Consider the following 25,317-nt stretch of genomic DNA (forward strand, 5'->3'; position numbering starts at 1 on the left):
GGTGCAGTCACAACAAGTCGTCTCAGTGAAACACGTTCTGCTTCATATATCATGATGGCCGATGATTATTTTGGATTTAACTCATTCACTGCCAGATGATGTGGACAAATGTGTGCCAGGGTTTTAGTCATTTTCACTCAAATTTCAGGATCCACAGAATAATGAGTTTTAGGAAATGCTGCTACCTCATGGGGGGGGGGAGATATTGCCAGAGGTCTGACCAAAGCTAGAAATGCATCTCTTGAAAGAAAAAAAAAACAAATTCAGGAATGGTGATCCATGTCACGCTTTTCAATTCCCGATAAATTCGAGAATGGTAGTGAGTGAGTTAAAACATAAAAAAAACTGCATTTCAGAATTCCTGGTGTGAATGCACCCCCAAACCATGGACCACAGAAGAGGGCAAGCACTACATTAAAATGCTGATACAGGTAAAACAAAAGCAAGCAACAAATGCAAAATGTGTAACATAGACATCTGCATTTTAGTGGCCATGCTTTTTTTTTCGGGTGAGGAGAGTGGGGAAGGAGGTGTTGAAGTGATTCCATCGCTGGGCAGAATATCATTTAAAAGGAGATCATTTTTGGGAAGGATTTGAGAAACATCAAGGGAAAACAGGAACATAAAATTGTGTTTTGGGTTGAGGATTCAGATTTATAAAGGAGTAAGTGACTACAGGATACTGTAGGGGGGCACTTCACATGGACAAACTACTCCATGATGATTTTGCATATGCCGCGTTATTAACTGTAGCAGCACAACCCAAATTAGGCAGCTCACATTTATTCAAATGTCAAGTTTTTCAATTGTCAAGTATTTAGATTCAACTTAGTCAATTTAATTCGCCTTTTTGTACACCATTCAGTAGTTGTGCATGAAGTGTTTGTTGATCAGTTTTTCCCCCCTCCAGCAACGCTGGGCCACTTTGTCATGGTCAAGCCCTATTTTGCGAAAGCACCCCTCAAGTCCATCCGCCATAGGGATGCACAACTCCACTATACACGAGAAAGATCTAACAAGAGTATTTGAAGGTTTGCTTGAATGGAGATTACAACTCTTACATGTTGTCATTTCTGACTTAGTTGTTCTAATATAGTTAGTGAAACTCATGGATCGTGTGCAAATGTTTTGAATGTGGAGGATCTCTCACAAGGACTTCCTTGGTGTGATTTCTATCACATTACTGCTGGAAGTGAGAAAATAACTGATGAAAGCTGGCATCTACGCCGAAGCTAATTAATTTGTAGCTGGAAGCTGTCGTATTTTAATGAGAAATTATGCAAGGAAACAGTTGACATCTCTCCAACACATTTTACATGCTGTGTATTTAAACGTAATAGAGCGTCGCAGCATGTTAGGTTCTCCACAGATACCAAATTGTCTATAGCTGTGACATATTTATGTACCGTATTTGCCAGTGTATAAGGCGCACCGGAGTATAAGGCGCACCCCCAATGAATGGTGTATTTTCAAACGTTTTCCACATATAAGGCGCACCGGACGATAATGTGCACCTTCAATGAATGAAATATGTTTTCCAAATATAATATAAATATGAATATGAATATATACATGTTTCCCAAATATTAGGCACACCATTATTATACGGCACTACAGTAGAGGCTGGGGCTATGCATTACTTTTACAGCAGGAAATTGAATCGGTGGCTGTTGACAGTAGTTGCGAGACATGTTGTGGCTAAATATTACTTCATTTATAGGGTGCGCTCGCATATAAGGCACAGGGTCATCTTTTGAAGAAAATCGAGGCTTTTGGGTCAGTCTTATGCACCGGAAAATGCAGAAATGTAATTTTCTTGTATTTCTTGTTAGATATATTTATATGCATTACGTATTTTCATTGTAATCATGCCGTTGCTTCACTTACCGCTTTGAAGAAATATCATGATTCTACTGCCATCCAGTGGTATGGTTAGATTCAATTTTAACTTAATTACAGTTCCTTTCTTTGCCCTTGCTGTGATTTAAAAAACATTCTCATCCATTGTACATGACAATAATCTACTATACATTTGTGTTTGCACTAAACAACATGTATGGATAGGGTTGTGCATCCCTGCTCCATTTTTAAATTATTAGAAGAATACAATGCAGTTGTCTTGTTATGTCATTAGCTATAAGCATCATCATCATATAGCCATTCCTAATAGTATTGCAATCAATAATGGTGGAACCAAATCTAGCAGAAGGATAATGACAAAAGAAATTGATCTAAAATTGCAGGACGGTAATGAACAAATGGCCAACATAAGGTTTCATGAAAATAAATATACATACATACATACATACATACATACATACATACATACATACATACATACATACATACATACATACATACATACATACATACATACATAAATAATAAATCAGCTTAGATTCCACAATGCTTGACTGCACATACCCATGAGCACATGAATAACAATCCGGTTGCGCATTGACAGGCTCTGGCATGAACATAAGCAGCAAACTCCAGCCTCATCATGATGACCACCACCACCACCACCATCATGACCCCACCGAGACAGACGGCAGCCTCTAAGTCCTACCCCTAGATCTTGACCCCCTCGGAGCCGTACACGTTGTACCCCTCCCTATAAGTGGCTAGATTCTGGGTGCTTGGGGAGGGGCTAGGACAGTGGGGGGGACTGAGGTCCACCTTCATGCGTTTGGCTTCGGCCCGTGACTTGTAGCAGAACTCGACCAACGCCACAAGCATGGCGAGGCCCAGGCCGCCCACGAGGATGTAGAAGACCCCCGCCACGTTAGACAGGCTCAGGGCCTGAGACGACTTGTCCTGTGGAGCGTGTGGGAGGTGGGGGGTGTGGGGGGGGGGGTGGTAGAAGCCAACGGGGAATGTTGTTGATGGTTATCAGAATGAAAGAAAGTCAAAAAATGTATAAACAAATAAAAGTGAGTGAAGAGAATCAAGGTGAGATGGAGACAGTAGCAAACAAACAAAAACAATAAATACATAAATAAACAAAAATAAATAAATGAATATGGATGGATGATAATAAATAAATAAATAAATAAATAAATAAATAAATAAATAAATAAATAAATAAGAGGAATGAGTACCGGTGGGGAGAAGAAAGACAAGAGGGTAAAGCAGGTGAGGCACATTCAATCATGATTGATTTCAGTTCATTTCAGTTCATTGCGGTCGGGTCAATATTCCACCATCAAGTCATGCATCTGGAATGATTGTGAACAAATTTGCTTAATCCTAGTGAATTCTAACAACCGGTAATTTCTCTGTCTACAACGACCGTTAATACGTTCACTGATCTGACAACTTCTGCAGTGCATATTTGTCCACATCAAATGTGTCATTGTGTCAGAGCATCTTAAATTAACTGTCTTTCAAATGGTTGCCAATGAAGAAATTTCCCATTCAAAGCAGCTCTGCATATTTTATGGTTTTGCTCAGTACAATGTAATATGCTCCTCATCTATCCATTAGGCCAATCAATTTCCCCAAATTTCCTCGAGGAAACAAACATTTACGGTTAAAAATGATATTGGAGAAATTGTTCACAGCATCAAATTCATACTTATTTACATGCATTCAAAAATAAGCAAAGTAATTGTCATTTTGGCTGCTGGTTTACATGACAAAAGCAGTTTTGCCAATTTTAGGAGTCTTCTTTTAAATGTACACAGGCAGTGTTTGTTTTGCTTCAAAATAAATAGTGGAGCGTGTTTATATGGGAAATAACCTGTTTTTAATCATTCCAAATATGACAATGACATGAACGTGACCATCGTCTAATAATAACCGATGATGCACAGTCACGACTATATCTCTGAAGGTGAAGTAATGGAAATGAGTTTGCTACAGATTGCTACAGAAGCTGTAGACACATTTGATGTGTGTGTGTGTGTGTGTGTGTGTGTGTGTGTGTGTGTGTGTGTGTGTGTGTGTGTGTGTGTGTGTGTGTGTGTGTGTGTGTGTGTGTGTGTGTGATAAAGCAAAAAGTGTTGCTGCGACAGTAGTTGCAGTGATCTGGAGCATGTTGAGGATGCAAGTTTGGGGCTAGCATTCTGGGCTGCAACAGCGTGAGACTGACCTTACTTCCAGAGTCCTTGGGTCCACATTCTCCCTTGTCATACCACCATTTGTTTTTCAGTTTGTCTAAGACGCCCGCTTCGCTCAGTTTCAAAACGGCAAGGTTTACCGGGATTCTTTGCGTGTAAAAATAACATAAATAACATCATAGGTTATGTTATTTTATGTTATTAAAGTCTTTCACATATGCATTGCACAGCTCAGTCACAATGTTATTAAATGCTTCATCAAGTGACCTAGCACGGATCCCACTGAGTACATGTGTGTATGCTCGTTGAAGAGGGGCTGGGGGAGTGGAGCTACGCGAGCTACAGACATATGAGTGGGACCCACCTTTGTCACTTCACATAACGCAACCATACTACCTCAGATTATTATTTATTTGTTATTTATTTATTTTTGCAATATGCACACAAATACTGAAAAAAAACAAAAAAACAAAAACGGATTGGTAGCTCTCTGCTATGGCTGGGAGAGAATACTGGAATGTTTGTGAATGTTTGTTTCTGAATGCCAGACTTTTACTTGACAGATATGACTCTATTGTATCATTTAACAATACATTTGTTTGACTGACAGCACATCAGTGCTCACCATCATCACCCAGCTCCAACCTCTTCATAAAGTTTGCGGATGACACGACTGTGGTGGGCCTCATCAACAACGACGAGGAGACAGCCTACAGGGACGAGGTCAGCCGCCTGGCCACGTGGTGCAAGGACAACAATCTCCGTCTGAATGTGGAGAAGACGAAGGAGATTGTTGTGGACTTCAGGAGAGTGCGCCCCCAGCATGCTCCACTAACCATCGACGGTGCTGCAGTGGAGAGAGTGAGCAGCACCAAGTTCCTGGGAGTGCACATTTTTTGATTGTGCTTTTTTTTGCACCAGCATTTTCATAGCCCCGTTTTGAAAGGTTGCTGCTGCTGGACCGTCTGCGGCTGGCTGGCTGCATGACTTGAGCAGCCCGCAATGAGAAGATGCGTATGTGGAACTGTCGTGGCTTGGAATTGAAACGGATTTATGTGGAGCAGGAGACACTCTTTTTTCATCAACAGATGCTACAGCTTCGTGTTTGCTTTCAACATTTAGCTTGTAGCAGACGCGCACATTTCACCATGACATCCCTGATCCACTGGTGAAAAGTCTTTCATCTAGAACTGCTTCATACAACAAAGAGGGTGCAGAAAGTGCTGAAGATTGAATGACTGTCTGTGTCTGTTGTGTTGTGTCACATTATTTGTTGTTTACTTTTTTAACTTTAAGATGGCGTTGCGAAAGTGTCCGCATTTACAGCAGGTCCTGGATTTTGTTTTTCTACTTTTTACCTTTCATTTCCTTTTACTTTCACCACTTTGCGGCTGTGAAACGTACATTTCTCCACTGGAAGACTAATAAAGGGTCATTTTCCTCCTTCACCTTGTGGCGGTGTTAAAGTCACTCAATGAAATACTTTTTTTTTTTTTTTTTTTTAACAATGTTCACATCTACCACATCTATATCTCCATCACTGTCATTATCATAGTCACTCTCATTTTCATGGATCCTTGTTTTGTATTTTGGTTATTATTTGTTGTTGATTTTGATATCATAAACTCTAGTACCCAGTGACGTGCAGTCAGTGGAGGCAGGTGAGGCAGTGCCTCACCTGTCATCATGGAAAGCTGTCATGGAAATATCAAATGAAAAAATAAATTAAACAGTTAGATGTATTTAGTGATTTGTACTTTAAAGTTCTTGTCCATTTAACTTCACCGTTTTAGGATTTTTTTCAAAATCGCTGAATTTTCACATTTACCGTTCAAATACTAAGTAGAGACGAGCGGTGACGTAATGACGTCAGTGCCTCACCAGCCATGAACCTCACCGCACGTCACTGCTAGTACCCACCCCCGCTCTTGAGAGGCTGAAGCGGAATGATGGATGGAAACATTCCTGTCTTTATCTCACTCTAGATCTCCACTAGGGGGCGAAAATTACTGTCTTTCGAGTCCTTGGAGGTTGTCCACTTAAATCCAAAACCTCCACATCAACTTGCTCTTTACTTTCAGAAATAAGTTCCAAATATTTACGAGTGAGTATAATTGGTTAACGTTTATAGCCATTTAATTTAATTTAATTTAATAATGTGTATTTTGAGAAAAATGTTTATCTTTATCTTTTCTTATGGAGAAGGTGCACGCTGTTGACAACAGCTGCAAACTTGAGTCCACAAAGTAGAGGTTTTGAACATGATTAATAACTGAGGTAGATGTTTGCGTTACTTCAAGATGGGGACCATCTCAGGCTCCTCAGCCAGTGATTGACCCCCGTTCCCTCATGTTGGGAGGGCAGACAGAGAGGGCTAACCTTGGAATCCCCTCCCCCGCTGCCACATTCTCCTTTGTCATACCACCACTTGTTTTTCAATTTGTCCAACAGGCCCTGCTCGTTGAGCTTTAGCACGGCCAGGTTGACCGCATTTCTTTCAGTAAAACAAAAAAACAAAAAAAGGAGGAGAGGGTGAAGGGGGGAGGACATAAGATAGTTTGGTCAGAGCGAAAGATAAAAGGAATGACAGTCAAGCTGGAAGGGTACCAATGGTAGGAAAAGGTGAAGGATATGCGAGCAAAAGGGAGGACAACTAAGATGGGGTGGAAAGAAGATGAAAATCACCCCAGAAAAAAGAAAATATCTTTACCTCTTTGACTCTCTTCCTCATAATGTTTTTTTTTTTTTTTTGCAAAGGCTATCTGGATAAACTGGACAAGAGGTTTCACACAGTGTTAAATTGCCGATGTACGGTGTTAACCAGGGCTGGAGCCTGCTGATGGAGCTCCTGTCCTATTGTGCAGCTTCAATCCCCTCCAGCTAGTCTCAATTTGTGTGTGGTTGTGTGTGTGTAAATCCACAAGCTTCCTATCACACCCCTGAAGGGATTGTGACCTCCAAACAAAATTCATGGACATAGGCTGAGTTTTGGATTTGAAAATGGGTTTTGAAGTGGGAGTTTTTGAAAAGTACCCTCTAGTTGTTTTAAGTGCTTAACATCGTAGGCTGTGAAGCGATGTGAATTAGTTTAGATTAGTGTCCAATCGCAACACATTTGTGCTTACAGTATAATACAAATTAAGTGTACATTTAATTACACTACTAATAACACTGCATGATTTAATGATGTCAAATTATCCACCTCTGTGTGTGTGCAAAGGTTGGCACACATTCTTAATGAAGAGGTACTGACTTGCACGTAAGCAGAAGTCATTCTAAGAGCCTTTTCATGCCTATGAGAACCCCTATACAAAAAAAATGCAAATGAAAATATGTCTGCTTTTATTCTATAATTAAATAGAAGGTCAGGAATTAAAGTTTCAATTCAATCCAGCTCTTATTGATGACTTTGGGCTAATCAACTTTCATAAGGCAAAGTTCGGAGGTTGAATTATTTTTGTTTTAGGTGTATAAGGCGCACCGGAGTATAAAGCACAGACCCGATGAATGGTGTATTTTCAAACTTTTTCCATATATTAGGTCCACCGGAGTATAAGGCACATCTTGAATGAATGAAAAAGGTTTTCCATATACAATATAGAAATATATAGACATTTTCCAAATATAAGGCACACCACATTATAAGGTGCGACAGTAGAGGCTGGGGCTACGCACTTCTTCTACAGGGGGAAATGGAGTCGGTAGCTGCTGACACTAATTGCGAGACCTGTTGTGGCTCAATATTACTTCACATATAAGATGCACCTGTGTATAAGGCGCAGGGTTATCTTTTGAAGAAAACCAAGGCTTTTGGGTGCGTCTTATGCACTGGAAAATATGGTAACTGTATATATGATTGTCTCAATGGTAATGGAAATAAACACCTTGAAATCTGCTTTTTCAGTTTTTTTGGGGATCTTTGGGCTAATTTTTGCATGTCATATTTTGTCATAGTTAAAATTTGCCTAAACAGTTTTTTTTACTAAATATTTTAAAGTTGTTTACTTGTATTTTGTAAGAAGAGGTGAAATGACACAAATCTTGAGGTTGGGGTAGAGATCAGAACACAACATTTGTCTATCCTATACCGGTCGCAACTGCTAACATTTGGGAATTGCTTTCCGTGCCGCACGGTGACAAGAAGCGACCCCAAGGATTTGTGGGGGCCCTGGAAAAACACCCATGACCTCTGTCGCAAATTGAAAATAAGTTTTTTTGGACCTGTCAGGCACGGGTCCTTAGAGTCAGTCACTTTTCCTTTTCCAAATTTTGGCAGAGCATGGTGGGGCATAATGCTACCATATATGAATAACAGCGAGAAATTCTGGGCTTAAATCTCATCTTGAGCTTTTGTCTGCTGCTGTATGGCACGAGCATGAGAGGAATGGCCGCTTGGACGGATTGCTACATGAATTTTGCATATCTTTCAAACTGGAGCTCATCACCTTTTGTGAGAAGGTTCAATGGGCAACAATCAGTAAAAACAACCATACGTAATTAGATTGTTTTTTTAAAATAATTATCGTGTTGTTTGTGTTCATGTGGAGGCGAAGATTTTGCACAAGAGAGTTAAGAGATATTGATCAAGACCGTGTTCTCTGGGGTGATCTAATCTACAATCTGTGATTAGATCAGTGGTTCTTAACCTGAGTTCGATGGAACCTGAGGGGTTCAGCGAATCGGTCTCAGGGGTTTGACGGAGCCCCTCTCGTGAAGGGGAAGACTCAACATGACAATTGAGTGTCCTTGAGAGTTTTGAAAATCACTTATAAATCACACGTATTATTATTATTATTATTATTATTATTATTATTATTATTATTATTATTATTATTACTGGTAATTAGTTATGACTTGCCCACTTTGTATTGGATTTATTGGATTTTTGGCCATCGTGGGCTGCAGATGATCACATAACATTGCTTGGCCAATTAGTGCTGTAGCAAATTAAGTCTGCTTGTTAGTCAACGTGTAACTATTGCAATAGTAGTACATTACACAATTGAAAAAAATAGATGTACCTAACTTTGGAAATTGTGTTGACTTTTTTTCTGTTTAAAAAATATCTTCAATTTGTAAAATTATTTTCCTTAGACTTTTCACTAAGGGTTCGGTGAAAGCGCATATCAACGTGTAGGGTTCGGTACCTCAAAGAAGGTTAAGAACCACCGGATCAGATGAATGGAGCAATGGTGAAAAACAGGTCATAAACAGTCACATATTATTTAAATCTAAACTTCAAAATACATTGACTATAATCATCAGATAACATTTTGACCTCACCAATATGACACTATGAGGAGAGGCACCCTCACATTGACGCTCCCTGACACACTAGTTCACGTTTGGTTTGATGGAGAGAAACAAGATCAATGACTTTTTTTCGCCACTCACGGGGAAAGTTATAGGATGGGCATGTTGCTTTGCATTCTGTACTGAGAAGAATATTTGAAAGAGAGAAATGGAATTTTCCAATTTGTTATTTCCCCATCAGCAGAGAACGTTCACATTGGCAAAGCATTGCAATAATATATATCAAATAAACAAGTGTCCTCAAGAGGGAAAAAACCTCAACGTTTATAACTTGATTTGCTGTAAAATATAACCTCACTGCAAGGAAATACTGGTTTCAATTTGGTCAAGTTTAAGTCCCCCGTTAGTCAAGCCCCTCTGGTCAGCGCCTTTTTATTGTTGTTTCCTATAATTTCCCCTTGTAGATGTGGACGCAGCGTCTGAAGCTTGAGGTTATTGCCCCTCCTCACAGTTTTGTCACCTATCTGCTTCATCATCATGATAACCATCATCACTACAATGCCTTCAAGGTAACGCAGACACAAGACGGCAGACACATGGATAGTGTTACCTGAAAGGTGGCCCTGCAAAGAAACAAGTGTAAAGGAGTGGCTACATAAAGTGACACGGGACATAACGATGGAAAACATATACAAGTGACAAAGAGAAACACACGATGAGACAAACTAAAAAATGAAGACTCAAGGTGATCAAGAGGAGCTATATGATGATGTCAACATATCTAAACATGTCACTATAATTGCTGCTGGGTGAAACGTTTGATGAGAAATATTGGCATTGTTTTGATTTGTGGGGCGCGGCATCAGAATGGAGGTTAAAAAAATCAATGCAAACGAAATTTGTGGATAAGAAGCTTCCACCGGGCAGCAATGATAGAAATTACTGTATAAAAGACACAGCAGGGTAGGTGGAATATGGCAGCAATAGCACAGTATCACTCTTGTTACTGTTTCCTATTGTTACACTATTCCACCTACCTTAACTGTGAGCCTTTGGGTGTAGCAATTCCATATCCTTTGGAGTCCAGGTTTCCCCCGACTTTCATGGTGTCGCAAGGCTTGCGTTGCTCCGTGTATTCATTCATGGTGGACTCCAAAAGGAAGGCATATTTCCCTTTGGACTTGCGCACCCTCGCCACACCTTCCGCGGTGGTTTTGGTGAAGACAGTTGGCTCGGCTGACTTCATGTATGACCACATCTTCTCATATACGGCTATTTTGGATCTCTGGGGAGAAGAAAGATGGGAAAACACGACGGCGATTAATTCCAGATTGAACATTGGACTATAGAGCAAATTGTGTCTTTGCTTGATGTTTTACAGAAGAACAACCATTGGAATCTATTTGTGAGACCAAAGAGATACTGTGAGACCAAAGAGATACTGATTGCGAACGTAGCAGTCTGATATTGGTGTTATCACTTATCACAGCAGAAGCCCCAATGAAAATAAAAAAAAAACTAGCATTCCTGTATTTTTCACTGTATAAGGCGCACTGTGATATGCACCAACAATGAATGTTTAAAAAAAATGCATGTTTAAAAAGGTTTTCCGTTATATAAGTTACACCACATTATAAGACCGGGGTTACGTTTTATCAGTGGCGGACCGTCAAGGCCTGCAAAGCCTTCTTCGCTGGCCCAAATAATATGTAAATCACAGACTAAGGAAGCCTTCACAATCAGTTCTGTGAGCCCTGGAGCATCAAATGTGTCAATCAAACTGTTGCTCTAACCAATCAGATTTCGAGTTGGTATCCCAAAAGGGGTACCAACACCTTCTTAAAGGTGCTAGTCAACGTCAGAACTTTTTACAAACTATGATTGGCTGGTCAGTAGTCAAAGCAAAAACTACTGTGATCACAAGCTGCTCGTGATAAGCGCATACTGTCCAGAACTAGCACACTATATCAGTAGCGAGCTGCATAAGCAAATATATTGTGTCGATTTAAGGCAGTTTTGTCAACCCATAATGGCTGAAGGAGGAGAAGAAATGGATTTGGTTGGATATTTGCTGTTAACGCCATTTTCAAGACGGACTTTTCAAGAAAAATTTGATATCATTAAGAAAGATCAGTCAGTTATTTTCTGGCTAAGGGTACCCTCGAGTGGACTTGTAGTAAATCACACCACACGTTTTTCAATCTGGATTCATTCAGAGGTAGCATTACTGAAGGCCTAGCGATGAAATCCACGGCCCGCGTTTTATATATCCCAACATGGACTGCACACTACATCTTCTACAGAGGGAATCGGAGTCAGTGGCTGCTGAGAGTACCTGTTGTGGCTCAATATTACTTCACATATAAGGCGCACCGGCGTGTAAGTTACTGGGTCATCTTTTGAAGAAAATGAAGGTTTTTGAGTGCACCTTATACACTGGAAAATATGTTTTTCTTTGACAAGAACATAGCAAGATGGGTGGGGTTGCCTTCAAATAAACCTTATCTTCGTCATTCCTTGCACGAATTATCCACAAGTCACCATAAATTTGCGACCATATTTGTATTGTATCGTATTACACATTCACAACTGATGATAATGATGTATGATATAATGGCTGTGCATGAAGTTGATGCAGCGATGATGACTGTGCAAATAAATTGAAGCCAGGAGGGGGAAAGATGTGTGACAACGAGATGTGTCTCTTTCCAGATTCTTGAACAATGAGTGAGGCGGTGAAGGAGGAAATGGATGCTAGAATTCACCTTCAAGCATCCGCACTTTGAAAAACATTTAATTATACAATGACACACAAATGGGCTGAGAAGAGAGGGATGTGGCTCGTGCACATACACTCACATACATGTATAGTCCAATGAATATGCTCATGCCCACTCATTCATACACACACATGTAGTCACACAAACAGACAGATAATTAATGGTAGTGGTGAATCCCCCTCAGCTGTGGGGGAGTAAATTGCTTTTTCACCCTCCACAGATTTCAGCCGGCTCATTATGTTGATGATGCCAAAGCTGTTCAAGGGAGCACAAACTGTCTGCTCTGACTGCACCCCACCTATCCCCACACATCCGTCGAAGATTCTCACTACAGCTCAGGTCTTTCAAAATCTATTTTTTTGTAATACTACAGAGCATGAGCACATGTGACAGAAATTCGTGTTGCCCTGGGGATTCGGCAAAAATTATCATTGGCAGCAAGATGTGAGTGAGCGAAACCAAACTTAGGCTTTCAATCACTCAACTTCATGCCATCATTCTCGAGCATGCACCCCCCACTGTTATCACTTCTCCAAAAAAACCTTAAGTGCTAAGTGCACTTGCCCACAATGTTATGACTTTTGACGGCTTAAATCACATCTTCCCACTACATTTTTTGGACGTTTGGGCATGGGAAAAGTAATACCCATTTATCCATTTTTCTCATCCGCTTCTCCTCACAAGGTCGCAAGCATGCCAGAACTTATCCCAGGTGCCTTCGGATACTAAGCGGAGTACACACTGAACCGGTTGCCAGCCAATACACAGAGACATACAACCATCCACGCTCAAAATAACTCATTCATTCTCTGCAGCTTATCATTCAAGGTGACTCATGAGCTGTAGCCGCTCCCAACGTATGTTTTGTTTTTACTTCACTACCGTACACTAACTGTCATGGTTGTGTGCTTCCCAAGTCTGCGTTATGATACTGAAGCGGAATAGCTCCTCCTTGTGCTCTACCAGTCTGTGTCCGAGCTGGATCGTTATCTTGTTTGTTATTTCAAGACAGGAGTGATACTGTTTGATCACAGTGGCCCATGTACATCTCACCCGGTTGATTTGGATCCTGTCTCTTTATCTGAAGTCAACAGTCTCAAACTTGGTTCTTAAACTGGACAGTGACTTTAAACTTGACCAACAAATTGGTGCTGTTGTTAAATGCAGCTTCTTTCGTCTTTGGCAACTGGCTAAAATAAAACCTGTCCTTTCTCATGAACATCTTGAAGCAATAATTCATTACTTTGTCACATCTCGGCTTGATTACTGTAATCCGACTTACTTTGGAGTCAGTCAACCCTCCTCGAAGCGTCTCCAGCTGGTCATAATGCTGCTGCTCACTTCTTGACTGGTACTCGTAAGAGGGAGCACATAACTCCTACTCTGACGTTGCTTCATTGGCTCCCTATACATTTTAGAGTTCTTTTTAAGATCTTATTATTTGTCTTCAAATCTTTAAATGGTCTCGCTCCTCCTTACTTCTCCAAGCTCATCGACGTCTACAGACCTTTCTTATGCCTCAGGTCTGCTGACCAGACATTATTAGATGTGCCAAAAACTAATAAGAGGCTCAGAGGGGATCAAGCCTTTTCCGTTGCTGGTCCCAGTCTCTGGAATGACCTGCTACTGAACTTTTGGTAAGCCACCTTGCTTCCCATCTTTAAAAACCGACTGAAAACTCACTCGTACTCTTTGGCATTTGACTCAGCATGATTCAGACTTGATCTTGGCTACACTCCCTGATGCTTTCTACTAACCTTTTAACTGCTTTATGTCCAGGATATGATCCCTGTCCACGTTAAGCGTTTTGTTGCAGCTTCAGCCGGTGTTAAAGCGCTACATAAATCAATATGTATTTTATTGTATTTTCTGTTGGCTTATCCAGGATGTGCCAATTTATGGAAATCCAACTTTTTTATTCTCCAGGAAGCACTCATAATATTTCCTCCACAATTCGAGGCATACAAGGTTTTATCGATGAAAACCATAGTAAATAAGAAGTGGTTTGTCGATAACCAGAAAAGAAGCAGACAGTTTCATTGACACTTTAACGTCAATTTATAGCCAAGCTAGACATACTTCACACACACACACACACACACACACACACACACACACACACACACACACACACACACACACACACACACACACACACACACACACACACACACACACACACACACACACACACACACACACACACACACACACACACACACGCACACACAACACACACACACGCACGCACACGCACACACACACACACACACACACACACACACACACACACACACACACACACACACACACACACACACACACACACACACACACACATTTCAGCAAAGCTCCCCCCAACCCCACTGAGAATTCTGGAAATGGCCATCGATGTATTCTTCACAGCATACACCGGGAGTGGAATAAATAAGTTTAGACGCTCATTTGTTATTGTCCTGCTTGCAGTCAGAGCTGAATACTTTTTCTTTGCTTTGTGCACAACTCTGGAAGACTGAAATCAGCTTTTCGGTACAGGTACCATGCCTGTAACACCATTTGAATGCCGCTGTTTTGCTTATTTGTGGATGAATAAGGCAATTACAAGACACCATATGTGTTGTTTTCTAAATAGAATCCAGAATTTTGCTTTTTAATCCCATTTCCATGCCAACGATCAAGGGCTTTAAGACCGTACCCTGAAGAACTCCTTCGTAGAACCTGAGTCCAGTGTCCCATAGGCTATCTCGGTCTGTTTGGCCAAGTCCTCTGCACTCTCGATGGGGGAAACCATCCTTTCCACAGTCAGGAAAGCGGCGAGGTTGGCTGTGTAAGAGGAGATGATGATCAGGGTAAAGAACCACCACACACCTCCCACAATACGTCCAGACAGAGACCTGGAGAGAAGACAGATGGAGATGGAGGAGGGAGAGCGAGAAAAGAAGTGTGGCGCAAAGGAAATGAGTGGGAAGGGTGAGAAAGAGGAGGATGGATGCAACAGAAGGAAACGATTATCGGGACAGAGAGATTTGAGATGGATGTTTGAGGGTAGATGATGAAGGATCAAGGAAGGGTGAAGGTTAAGGGGATTAAAGAAAAAAAAATAAAAGAAAAAAACATGAGAAAAAGAGCAACAAGGATTAGAAGAGGAAAAAAACAGAAAGACTTAATTATTACCTTACTTTTCCTAAACATCTTTGACTTTCAATTCTAACAAAATGCTCCTCTATATTAGGCATTGGACAGTAACAATGCCCTTTCGGAAAACAGATAAATGTCTTGTCTAGCGATGAATGCATTGCCCTTGACTTGTTTGTGTGTGCTGCCGAAGAGGAGGATTACTTCAAAAAAGAAATGGTTATTAAACGTCATTTTGCCTTGCATCAAGTTAGAGATGATGGAGGTCGACGAAGAGTGCATCATTCAGATAAGGCTGAGACGGAGCGTATGCTCGCATACATAGGATGGAGTGTGTGTACGCGTATGTGTGTTGCTGGGTGAGCACAGAGTGAGTGAAGTCCTTGATTCGTCATGTGACAAGAGTTTGAACACATTTATCTTATGCCGGATTGCTATGCAACAGGCAACTTATTCAACGGCGGGTCATGTATCATCAATGATAGGCAACAGATTGCATTCCCAAAAGCCGTGTGCGAAAGATTAATGGTACCGACTTTTTTCCTTTGTTTTTTTTTTGGTTGTTATTCTCATATATGACACTTTTCCAAGGAAAAAAATGCATGCGATACCACAGTATTTTCATTCAACGTCCGGAACCGAACAATTTTAATGTATGCGCTGCCGGCATGGCCACTGTCAGTTTTATTTTCTAACAGCCAACAGTGGTGTATTTATCTGTCCATCAATGCATTTCAAATGATTGTGCTAAAACTAACCATCACAGAGATGCAGCATCTTTATAGCTAGTAGCGAGAGAGAAGGATTTGAAGATGTGTTGGCTGGCAACCGGTTCAGGGTGTGTCCCCCGATTACTGCCCTAACATACCTGGTATCAACTCCAGCACACCCTACGGCCCTTATTCGGATAAAGTGGTTCACAAAATAGACGGATGGATGGATGGATGCATGGATAGATTTGTGAAAGGATGGATGAGTGGATGGATGGACTTGAAGTTGAATACCTATGCGTCCATCAACAGATATCAAGACACCATTAAACAATTAATCCCTGATTATAAAAAAATATGTGTGGAGTATTGCAGTGTTGTTAGTATGCACATGTACAGCAATTTCAGTGGAAAATATCTAAAAATGGGTCGTATGCTGTAGGTCAAGGGTGTCAAACTCATTTTTGCCGCGAGCCACATTGTAATTACAGTTTCTTCTTGAGTCCGTCATAAATTTGGGGAAGCCAATATAATGTTTAATCCCCTCCACATGTTGTATACAGAATGCACAACCGATTAAGGAATAACTCGTTTTCAAATTTGGAGTAAAACTTAATGACTGTTATTGTGGTTTACATGGGACAATTTAAAAATTTGGTTCGGACTTAAACAAGCATCATGGAATTTTGCAAGTTTGATTTGCTTTCGCAGGCCGAGGAAAACAATTTGGTTGGCCAGATTTGCCCCCCAGCATTTCTCTTTTTTCATGTTAGCATTTTTTCCAGCTTCAGCTGTTGTTAAAGCACTATATCAGGGTCTGAAACTCATGACAAAAAGTTAATGGATACCCGGGCAGACAACTCTGAAAAGTTTTCGTCCCGGCCATAAAGTTGCCTGCCCGATTTTTCACAACTTAAAACACATAAAGATGTCGCCCCCAAAAAATAAAAACATTGTTGCGAAGTCTAAAGGGTTTTTTTTAAATTAAGGAAGTACCAACCACAAATGCTTCCTTGCCTAATTTATGGTAAATATATCTTGCTGAAGATTTTGCTCCAGTTGTGGTTTGTCATCATGGTGTACAATGTAACGTTTGCGATGTGTTGTCTGCTCAAAGCTACGTTGCCAAACGAACGTTAGTTTGGCAATTTGCATACTCGGCACCGGCAGCCAATCAGAAGCCTGCTTCGGACTACACCCTGACTGAAAAGTGTACTTCAGAGTTTTGAAAGCAGCTGAGAAAGTGGAGTCCACATGGCTCGTAGCATTTTGTTTGTGGCTTTTGGTTTATTGATGAAACAAACGTTTGATTTGAAAAAATATCGCTTTCTTTCTTGAAGTTGTCGGCCATCAGGGCCGAGACGTTTTGAAGGTATTCCCGACGTAAAAGTTGTATGCCCCGTGCCACCGGGCAGATGCTATTTCAAACACTGACTATATAAAACATTATGTAAATATTGCATTGTATTTTCGACAGCTGCCCTCATTTTAAGGTCATATAACTCCAGACCCATATAATTTGGGAATTAACACTTTTTTCCGATTAAAGAAAATAGTTTCTTACGCTGAATTGAATGTGTATGTCATCCGAAAACTCAATATTTTGTTAGTCCTGGAATTCGAGTGACAATGACAAAGTCCCTGGCATTGTGGTGAAAAAATTTGTGCACGTCTGGCAAGCAATGCGTTAATGAGTGGAAAAAAATTATCCATGCTTCGAACAAAGAAAGAAACAGATTTAAATGAACAACTTTTTTTTACTTCTTTTCTTGGCATCAAGGTAGGCAAGCTACTTGCCAAGCTGTGACTATTATGTCTTAACCCCCTTATAAATATTCGACAGCACATTTATCCACTGACCAATATTTTGTATAAGATAAACTCCGTGGCAACATTTACAGGTGGGTTGCCATTAATTTTGTGATGGCCACTCAGATGACTACCTAGCCCGAAAAAAACAACAACAACTATTGTTTGTGATTTTCTGTGAAATGCAGTCTGTGCAAGTGGATTTTTAATGAGCGACCTTGTGACTAATCTGTGTTGGGAAGCTTCAGTGCACAACTGTAGTTGGTGAGTCATTCCATTAGATGGATCTGTTGCGATCATTAAGTATTCAGGCCACCTGGGGCCATTTACTCAATACATCACATGCAAACGCGCGCGCACGCACGCACGCACGCGCACGCACGCACGCACGCACACACACACACACACACACACACACACAAGCACGCACACACACACACACACACACACACACACACACACACACACACACACACACACACACACACACACACACACACACACACACACACACACACACACACCCTGAACTTAGATGCAGCCGGCGACGGCAGCAAGTGCAGAAGAGAGCTGTAATTTCAGATGTTTATTGACAAAGACATCCAATTCCTCCGAGGTGTTTTCTTCTGATCGGTTGACTTCACTCTGCTGCACTGCGTCTCGACCCTCCTCCTCATCAGCATCGCTTTCCTGCAATTTATGCTCACAATTGCAGTCCTATTGCTAACATGCCCATCATTGCTTTCACTGCACTTCTTCTGCAGTGACCTTGCCAATCAGTGACATTAACACCCGACGAGCCCCAACCTAAAGATGACAGGCGGGGGATGTAAATGTCTTATCAAGGTCACTCTGACAAAGCGGACCATTGTGCGCTAATACTTTCATGTATCCTGCCACTCACCGCTGAGCACGTGGACACAAAGGCGCGGGAGTGTGCATTATGTGCCAAGACACAGACAGTTCTTGTCATGGGAAGTCAATTCATTAAGTCAAGGATTAGACAACGGATCAGCATGAGCGGCCTTGAAAAGATCAGGCAGAAGAAGATAAGGAAGTCTTATGCGGAGATTGGATGCGATGGAATGTAAAATTGGAAAGGTAAGATCGTTCCTTAAGATAGATGAATATAAATGGCGCAGCCTATAGCGTGAAAGTAAAAGGCCTGAATAGGAGTGTAATACTCCTGACTGCAGAGATGACTGCAGCAGCATTGAGCGAGCGACACAAACCGCATACCAATCGAGGCAACTCAATACCCAACACGCTGACTCTCGCTCACGCGTCCGCCAGCATATATTCAAACAACACGTGTCATAGATTGTTTCCCCAAAAGATGCTTAAGAAGGTTATGGGAAAAAAGTGCTGTGTTTGAGAATGTACACAAGAAGGTTGGGAAATAGCTGAGCAGGCACAGGAATAGCTGATCGTGTTTTGCAATGAAAACCTTTTCCTTGGGAGGTCGTTCAACAGACTTGATTTAAAGCTCCGGCATAAATGGCAGCCTGAATATGCGGCTCTCCACTGACCTGCCAGACTAAGTGTGACATCGGCGATGGAGAGGATCAAACCATAAAAACACAGGCAGCTGGTCGTCATGGCAAACTTGGAAAAAAGTTTTGATGCTCTCCCCTGTGACGTGCTTGTACCTGTATGTGCTCGACACTGGATGCTCTGGTGCCATTAATTGGAAAACAATGGGCAACATTTAGTCGCTTTTCACTCATTTTGCAAATTTCCCCATCGTGGCACTATAAAAGGCTTTCTGATACCTGATCTTACAAAACAAACAAAGCACGGAATGCTAATAAATTTGTGTTTGTATTTTCCACCAAATATATTTGAACTTTTTTGCTGGTTTGAAATACGGGGATGTAAATGGCCACTTTTTAAATCTGACTAATCTGTGAAGCAACGGTTGAATCAGTTATTGTGATCAACTCGTGCAGCCAAAGACAGTCCATCTGCCCTCCTTAACAGGAAGTTCGTCACATACAGTCCAGCACCCACAGTTGTTGCACTGCTCCTGTTGTATAGCAACCATAAAATCAAGTGGGCAGTCAACGTCAGTTTTCCAAAGTCAGATTTAACGAAATCTAATTTTAAATAAACTTGGTAACCCTGAAATTGTCAATACCCAAGACACCAGCTGTCTTTTTAGACAAACCAAGATCCAGATTATTGCATTACTTTGAAAAATGCTTCAAAATAACTGTTGCAATTTTGGGAGGGGATTTGTTGTAGTTGTACTTGTCAGCTATCTGTCAACGATTGGAGTTGACAGACAAATTGCATTTTAACACCTCATACGTGACAACGAGGAGTGAGACAAAGGGATGAAGGAAGTTTGCCATATTAGTTCAGATGCTAATATCCTAATGACAGTGGCACATGTCGAATGAAAAAAAAAATGCTCATATTAAGTCATTCACTGCTAGATGAGCAAAAATGTGTCCTCTCCAGGGCCAGGGTATTTGTCATTGTCACTCGAATTCCAGGACCCACAGAATATTGAGTTTTAGGACTACATAAACATTCAATGCAGCGTAAGAAACTTTAGACTCTCTTCTTTCATCAGAAATTAAGAGTTAAATCCTAAATTATATGGGTCTGGAATCATATGATCTTGAAATGAGGGTGGTTGTCCAAAATACAATGCAATACACACGTATTGGTTTATATAGCGCTTTAACAACAGCTGAAGCTGGAACAAAGCACTAACATGTGAAATGCTGTCCCCTTGTTGGAAAAGAAAACACACAATGCCAGAGGCCACGGCCAGCACTTTATCGGCACCCAAACAAGAAAAAAACCGAACAAATTCGGGAATGGCGCTCTCCGTTATATTTTCAATTTGTGAAAAGCAGTGAATGAGTTAAAGTATGTATTTTAATAGGTATTCGTCCTTCTAGTGTGAAAATCAACTCAAAATAATGTCATAATATATATAACGTCTTTTTGTTTTGTTCCACAATCGGTAATGCCGTGTAATAACTGTGTAATAACAGTCGATGCTGATACAATTTTCACACGATGCTCTGGAGCTCAGCTTGAAAAATTCTCTTGAACTAAACCTCTATTAATTTTTAATTGACCAACCCTATTCGAGTCAGGGAGCAGCCTTAAAAAAACACGCATCAGAAAAATCCCATTGATTTATTATTTTAAAGAAAAGCAAATGACGTTACATTGTTCAAAACAAGTTTTGCTTTTTGGTTTTGATCCCCACTTCTGGGGTTTGCGTTTTTTTTCTCCTGATACCAAAGCAGATTTGAAACATTTTTTTTTAATCTTGCATCAACTTCTGCAAAATAATAGAAGTACAGTATAACTTTTCAGTGTGTTATTTTTGTGCTGAATGCCAGTGCCAGTGCTGAATGCCAGTGCATGTTAATTTGAAACTACAAATATCCCTAAAAAACTCAACTGAATCTATTAACCACATGACTTGCCCAGCTGTGCATCTCTGACCACAAATATATATTTTTTTCTAAATCTGAAAACCTTTTGAATGAATGTTTTATTGTTTTACTGCGATTCTTAATTTTGTCCCTCCTAAAACCACATCTGATGGATGATACAGGGTGATGGAAAATGTTTTAACAATGCATCCGTGACAGACTTCTCGCTGTATGATTATGATCAAGCATTTATAACCACAGTAATCCTGGTTTTTAAAGTAATCGGGCAGTATTGGAGGTGACAGGGCTGGGCAATTTCGATGATGAACACCAATGCCATGTTAAGTATCGCATTATCGCAAGGACAGCTGCATACACAGACACACGCACACTCCAGCTAAGAGCATGGAGAGTTTTTTTGCGGGGACGTGGACCGTGGTGCCATTCATGTGTGGCTGTGGTATGACATGCACGCCATGTTGTCAGGTACTCTTCATTGGAGCGAGAATGACGCTGCAGATAGCACATATATTTATTGTTTTTGTTTTTTTGTTTTTAACATTGTTATTGGAATCGACCTGTTATTTGCACAAAGTGGCATGGATGGGGAGAAGACAGCTGTTGGTGAGAGAGGAATGGGAGACAATGAACAACAGTGAGCTGGTGAGTAAAAGAGAAGGCTAGATGGGTCATCGCAAAGTCAAGCTGAAAAAGTTTGCAACATTTTGCCCCCTCAATATGTGTTTAAATCTATGATTGGCTTCCTCATGACAATCCAAATGAAAAGTGTCAGAGATGAACACTCAACAGTCTCATGACTTCAGCATGCCACGTACGATGCCACGTACGTACTTTCCAGCATGTCAGAGATATGACAGACAGACACCGTGGACAGAGACTCAGAACCAGAAAGATTGTCCCCACTGCCAGCAGGAGACGCAGTCATCAGATGACATACGTCTGAATTGTGCGCCCCTCTGCCAAGCTATTTATTGAGAGTATATGCAAATTACAGTGATATATTAGTAAAACACAGTTTTCTTGATTATAATGCCACGCCTCTGGGCGTTCTGAGCACCAACAGCTGCAAGCAGTAAAACATAAGACATTTTAATTGGTTGTCTTTTCCAAAAACTGATAAATTTGTAATCTGGCGCTTGTGCAGGATGTTTAAGCCGTAAATAACTTTGGTGGAAAAGGAGTATCTCAAGCCCTAAATTCTGTGCAAGGCCGGTCCTTCTAGAACAGGTATGGGCAAACTACGGCCCGCGGGCCACATACGGCCCGTTAGGCTTTTTAATCCGGCCCGCCGAACCTGCCCAAATTATAGTAAAAACAGCGTCTGAAACTCATGACAAAAAGTTAGCGGACAACAGAGCAGATAACTGAAAAGTTGCCTGCCCCATCTTTCACAACCTGAAGCACAATGAGACAACTAATCACATTAAAAACATTGTCACAAAGTATAACGTTTTCTTTTAAATCAAGAATGTACCTAATACAAATGCTACCTTGCTTAATTTACGGTAAATGTGAATGGCTAGATTTTGCTGCAGTAGTCGATTGTCATTGTGGTGCACAAATCAACGTTTGGATTGCTTCCTACGAGCCACTCAGCCCCTTTCATGAGTCTCACGAACACTTTACAGTCACGGTTTAATGTAAATTTACGTTTTGTAGCGTCACATATGTTGTTAGCTTCTTTTGAATCTTTCTTCTGGGCTGAGGTTCTGTGCATCTATTTTGGAAAATTATATGCAATTGGACGACTTTATAACGCTTGCGAAAGTCCGGAAGAAAGAAGCAGGCTTCTGATTGGCTGCCGTGCCGAGTATGCAAATTTCACTGCAGGTTGCCTATGTCTGTGTGCTCGGCGACGGTACACGTGTATTGTTTGCGCGTGAAGGCGAGGGCGTCAGTGAGGAGTTTGTTGAGCGCGCGGTCAGGACAAACCATCTATGATTTGACGGAATTTAACACAAGTAGGTATTATTGAGCTTGAATATTTCGTTGTGGAATAATATGTTTTGAATGTTGAAAGTGATTCCATTTTTCAATAAATGTTGATTTCTTTAACTTTGCCCCTTCAATGAAAACTTATTAAAAACAGACGCAATCTTGATGAATCACAGTGCATATATTATTTTAATCTATTTCCATTTCCTCCTCCAAGTACGTATCTGCGAAATAGTATGTAAACGCCATATTCCTTGAGACAAATTTATTAACTGATCAGGGATATTTTTCACATTTGAAAGACAGTTAATAAATTGGGTTCTTACTGTGCTATGAGGTTTGTACACACTACATTTAAAGGACAACCGGCACCATTTTTTTCGTGTTTCCCACTGACATTATAAAAACGTTTTATAGCGTCTATTATACCCAAAACAGGCAGGCTGATATTTTTAGTTAAATGAAAAACACCAATAAAAATGACTTCAAAATGAATCTGGAAATGGCCAGTTTCAGAAGGTCCCACCCCTTTGTTCGTGACGTCACGCCATGACATCATGCCTTGCTCGAGAATCAAAACAATGGCTTCAGATTCGGAGAAGTTGTTTTCTTGTTACTCATTCAGTTATGAATATGATTCAAATAGTTCTGAAGAGGAAAGCATAAATGTTTGCAATTGATTCAAGGAGTCCTCCCATATCAATTCGAGCCGCCAATGACAGCAATGTAGCACCCAGAAAATGCAGAAGATTGCGCCCAAGCTCCGTTGGAAATGGGCTGATTTGTCAGCTGGGAATTTGTGTCAGCGAATATCAAATAGTTGTCTTGGTGCAACACACAACGATTCACCATGGCGTTATTTATGTGTTTTCCTTCTAATTTCGCCATCAACACGAAGTTTTCAGACCAAACAAAGTACCCAAAATGCATTGTGTGTCGCTTTCTCGGTCAGGGGCGGTCCAAACGTGATGTCACATGGGGATCGTCATCAACTCGAAAACAAGACTTAGTGAATATTCAGCGCAAGTCTTAGAACGTAAACTATAGCTATATGCTGTGGAAAAATACGCTCAGTCAAAGTCATTTGAAGTGATTTTATAAATTATGGACATAACTTGTCGGGAGGCGTCGGTTGTCCTTTAATGCTTTAGGCTTAGTATTTCCGGCCCAAACACTCCCTCTAAATGCTCCTGGCCCGGCCCCTCTGTCAAATTTTAGAAGCCAATGCGGCCCGCGAGTCAAAAAGTTTGCCCACCCCTGTTCTAGAATCTTGATGGAGACGACAGTTCACCTTGCCGTGTCTGTTTCACTCAGATTTACTGTGGCCATCTGCGCTTTGACTGTAGGCCCATTGTTTAGTTGGTCAGCAAAGCACGGCACTTTTAAACATGATAAATTATTATTCTCCATCACAGCAGCTCCTGTATTTTGTTTTTCTACTATCATTCATTTCATAACTTTGCTGCTGTGAAATGTAAATTTCTCCACTGCGAGACTAATAAAGGCAAATCCAATCCAATCCAATTGTTACCATATGGAATGATTAAAACGCTGAGCTGGTCAGACCTCTGGCAATGTTTTTCCCTCCCACGAGGGGGCAGAATTTGCCTTTTGTAAAGTGCCCCAAGTTGCACCTCATATTACTCCAAACCCATATAACTTACTTAATTTATTTAAAGCTGCCCGGTAGTCGAATGGTTAGCACATTGGCTTCACAGTGCAGAGGTCGTGAGTTTAAGACATGGTCCGGCCTCCCTGTGTGTACTTTGCATGTTCTACCCGAGTCCGTGTGGGTTTTCTGCGAGTTCTCCTGATTCCTCCCACATTTCAAAAACATGCATGGCAGGCTGATTGACCACAAAATGGTTCCTCGGTATGAGTGCGGTTGGTTGTTTGTCTCTATGTGCCCTGCGATTAGCTGGCAACCAATTCAGGGTGTGCCCCGCCTCGTCCCAAAAGACAGTTAGGATAGACCCCAGCACACTCCGCAACCCTAATGAGTATTAAGCGGTCTGGAAAATACGTCTGTGTAAGCTCTCAGTCGTACAGGAGTGGTTCATCGATGAAAAGGTTACATAAGGTTAAACAGTTAAGTGCACCATTCATCCAATACATAAGGCATAGCCTGCCGCTCGCTGCCTTTTGTGCAACGTGTAAAAACTTCCAGACATAGCAAGCAAGTCTCCTATTGTTCTATTTAACACCTGTTACA

General features: G+C 41.0%; 1 protein-coding gene across 8 annotated transcripts in view; it reads right to left on the minus strand.

The window, feature by feature from the left end:
• Positions 1-25,317, minus strand: part of gria4a (glutamate receptor, ionotropic, AMPA 4a) — a 74,377-nt gene that overhangs the window by 3,079 nt on the left and 45,981 nt on the right. For 2 of the 8 annotated variants that reach the window (XM_089012939.1, XM_089012934.1), the window contains exons 14-17: positions 14,790-14,988; positions 10,352-10,599; positions 6,441-6,555; positions 2,680-2,817 (exon numbers count right to left, since the gene is read on the minus strand). In XM_089012939.1, the coding sequence (XP_088869065.1) occupies positions 2,680-2,817; positions 6,441-6,555; positions 10,352-10,599; positions 14,790-14,988 (700 nt within the window). The other 6 variants (XM_089012940.1, XM_089012935.1, XM_089012937.1 and 3 more) reach the window with 6 other exon arrangements.

This window comes from Hippocampus bargibanti, linkage group LG14 (assembly GCF_051943395.1).
Source record: "Hippocampus bargibanti isolate YZ-2025 linkage group LG14, ASM5194339v1, whole genome shotgun sequence".
In the NCBI taxonomy this organism is placed as follows: domain Eukaryota; kingdom Metazoa; phylum Chordata; class Actinopteri; order Syngnathiformes; family Syngnathidae; genus Hippocampus; species Hippocampus bargibanti.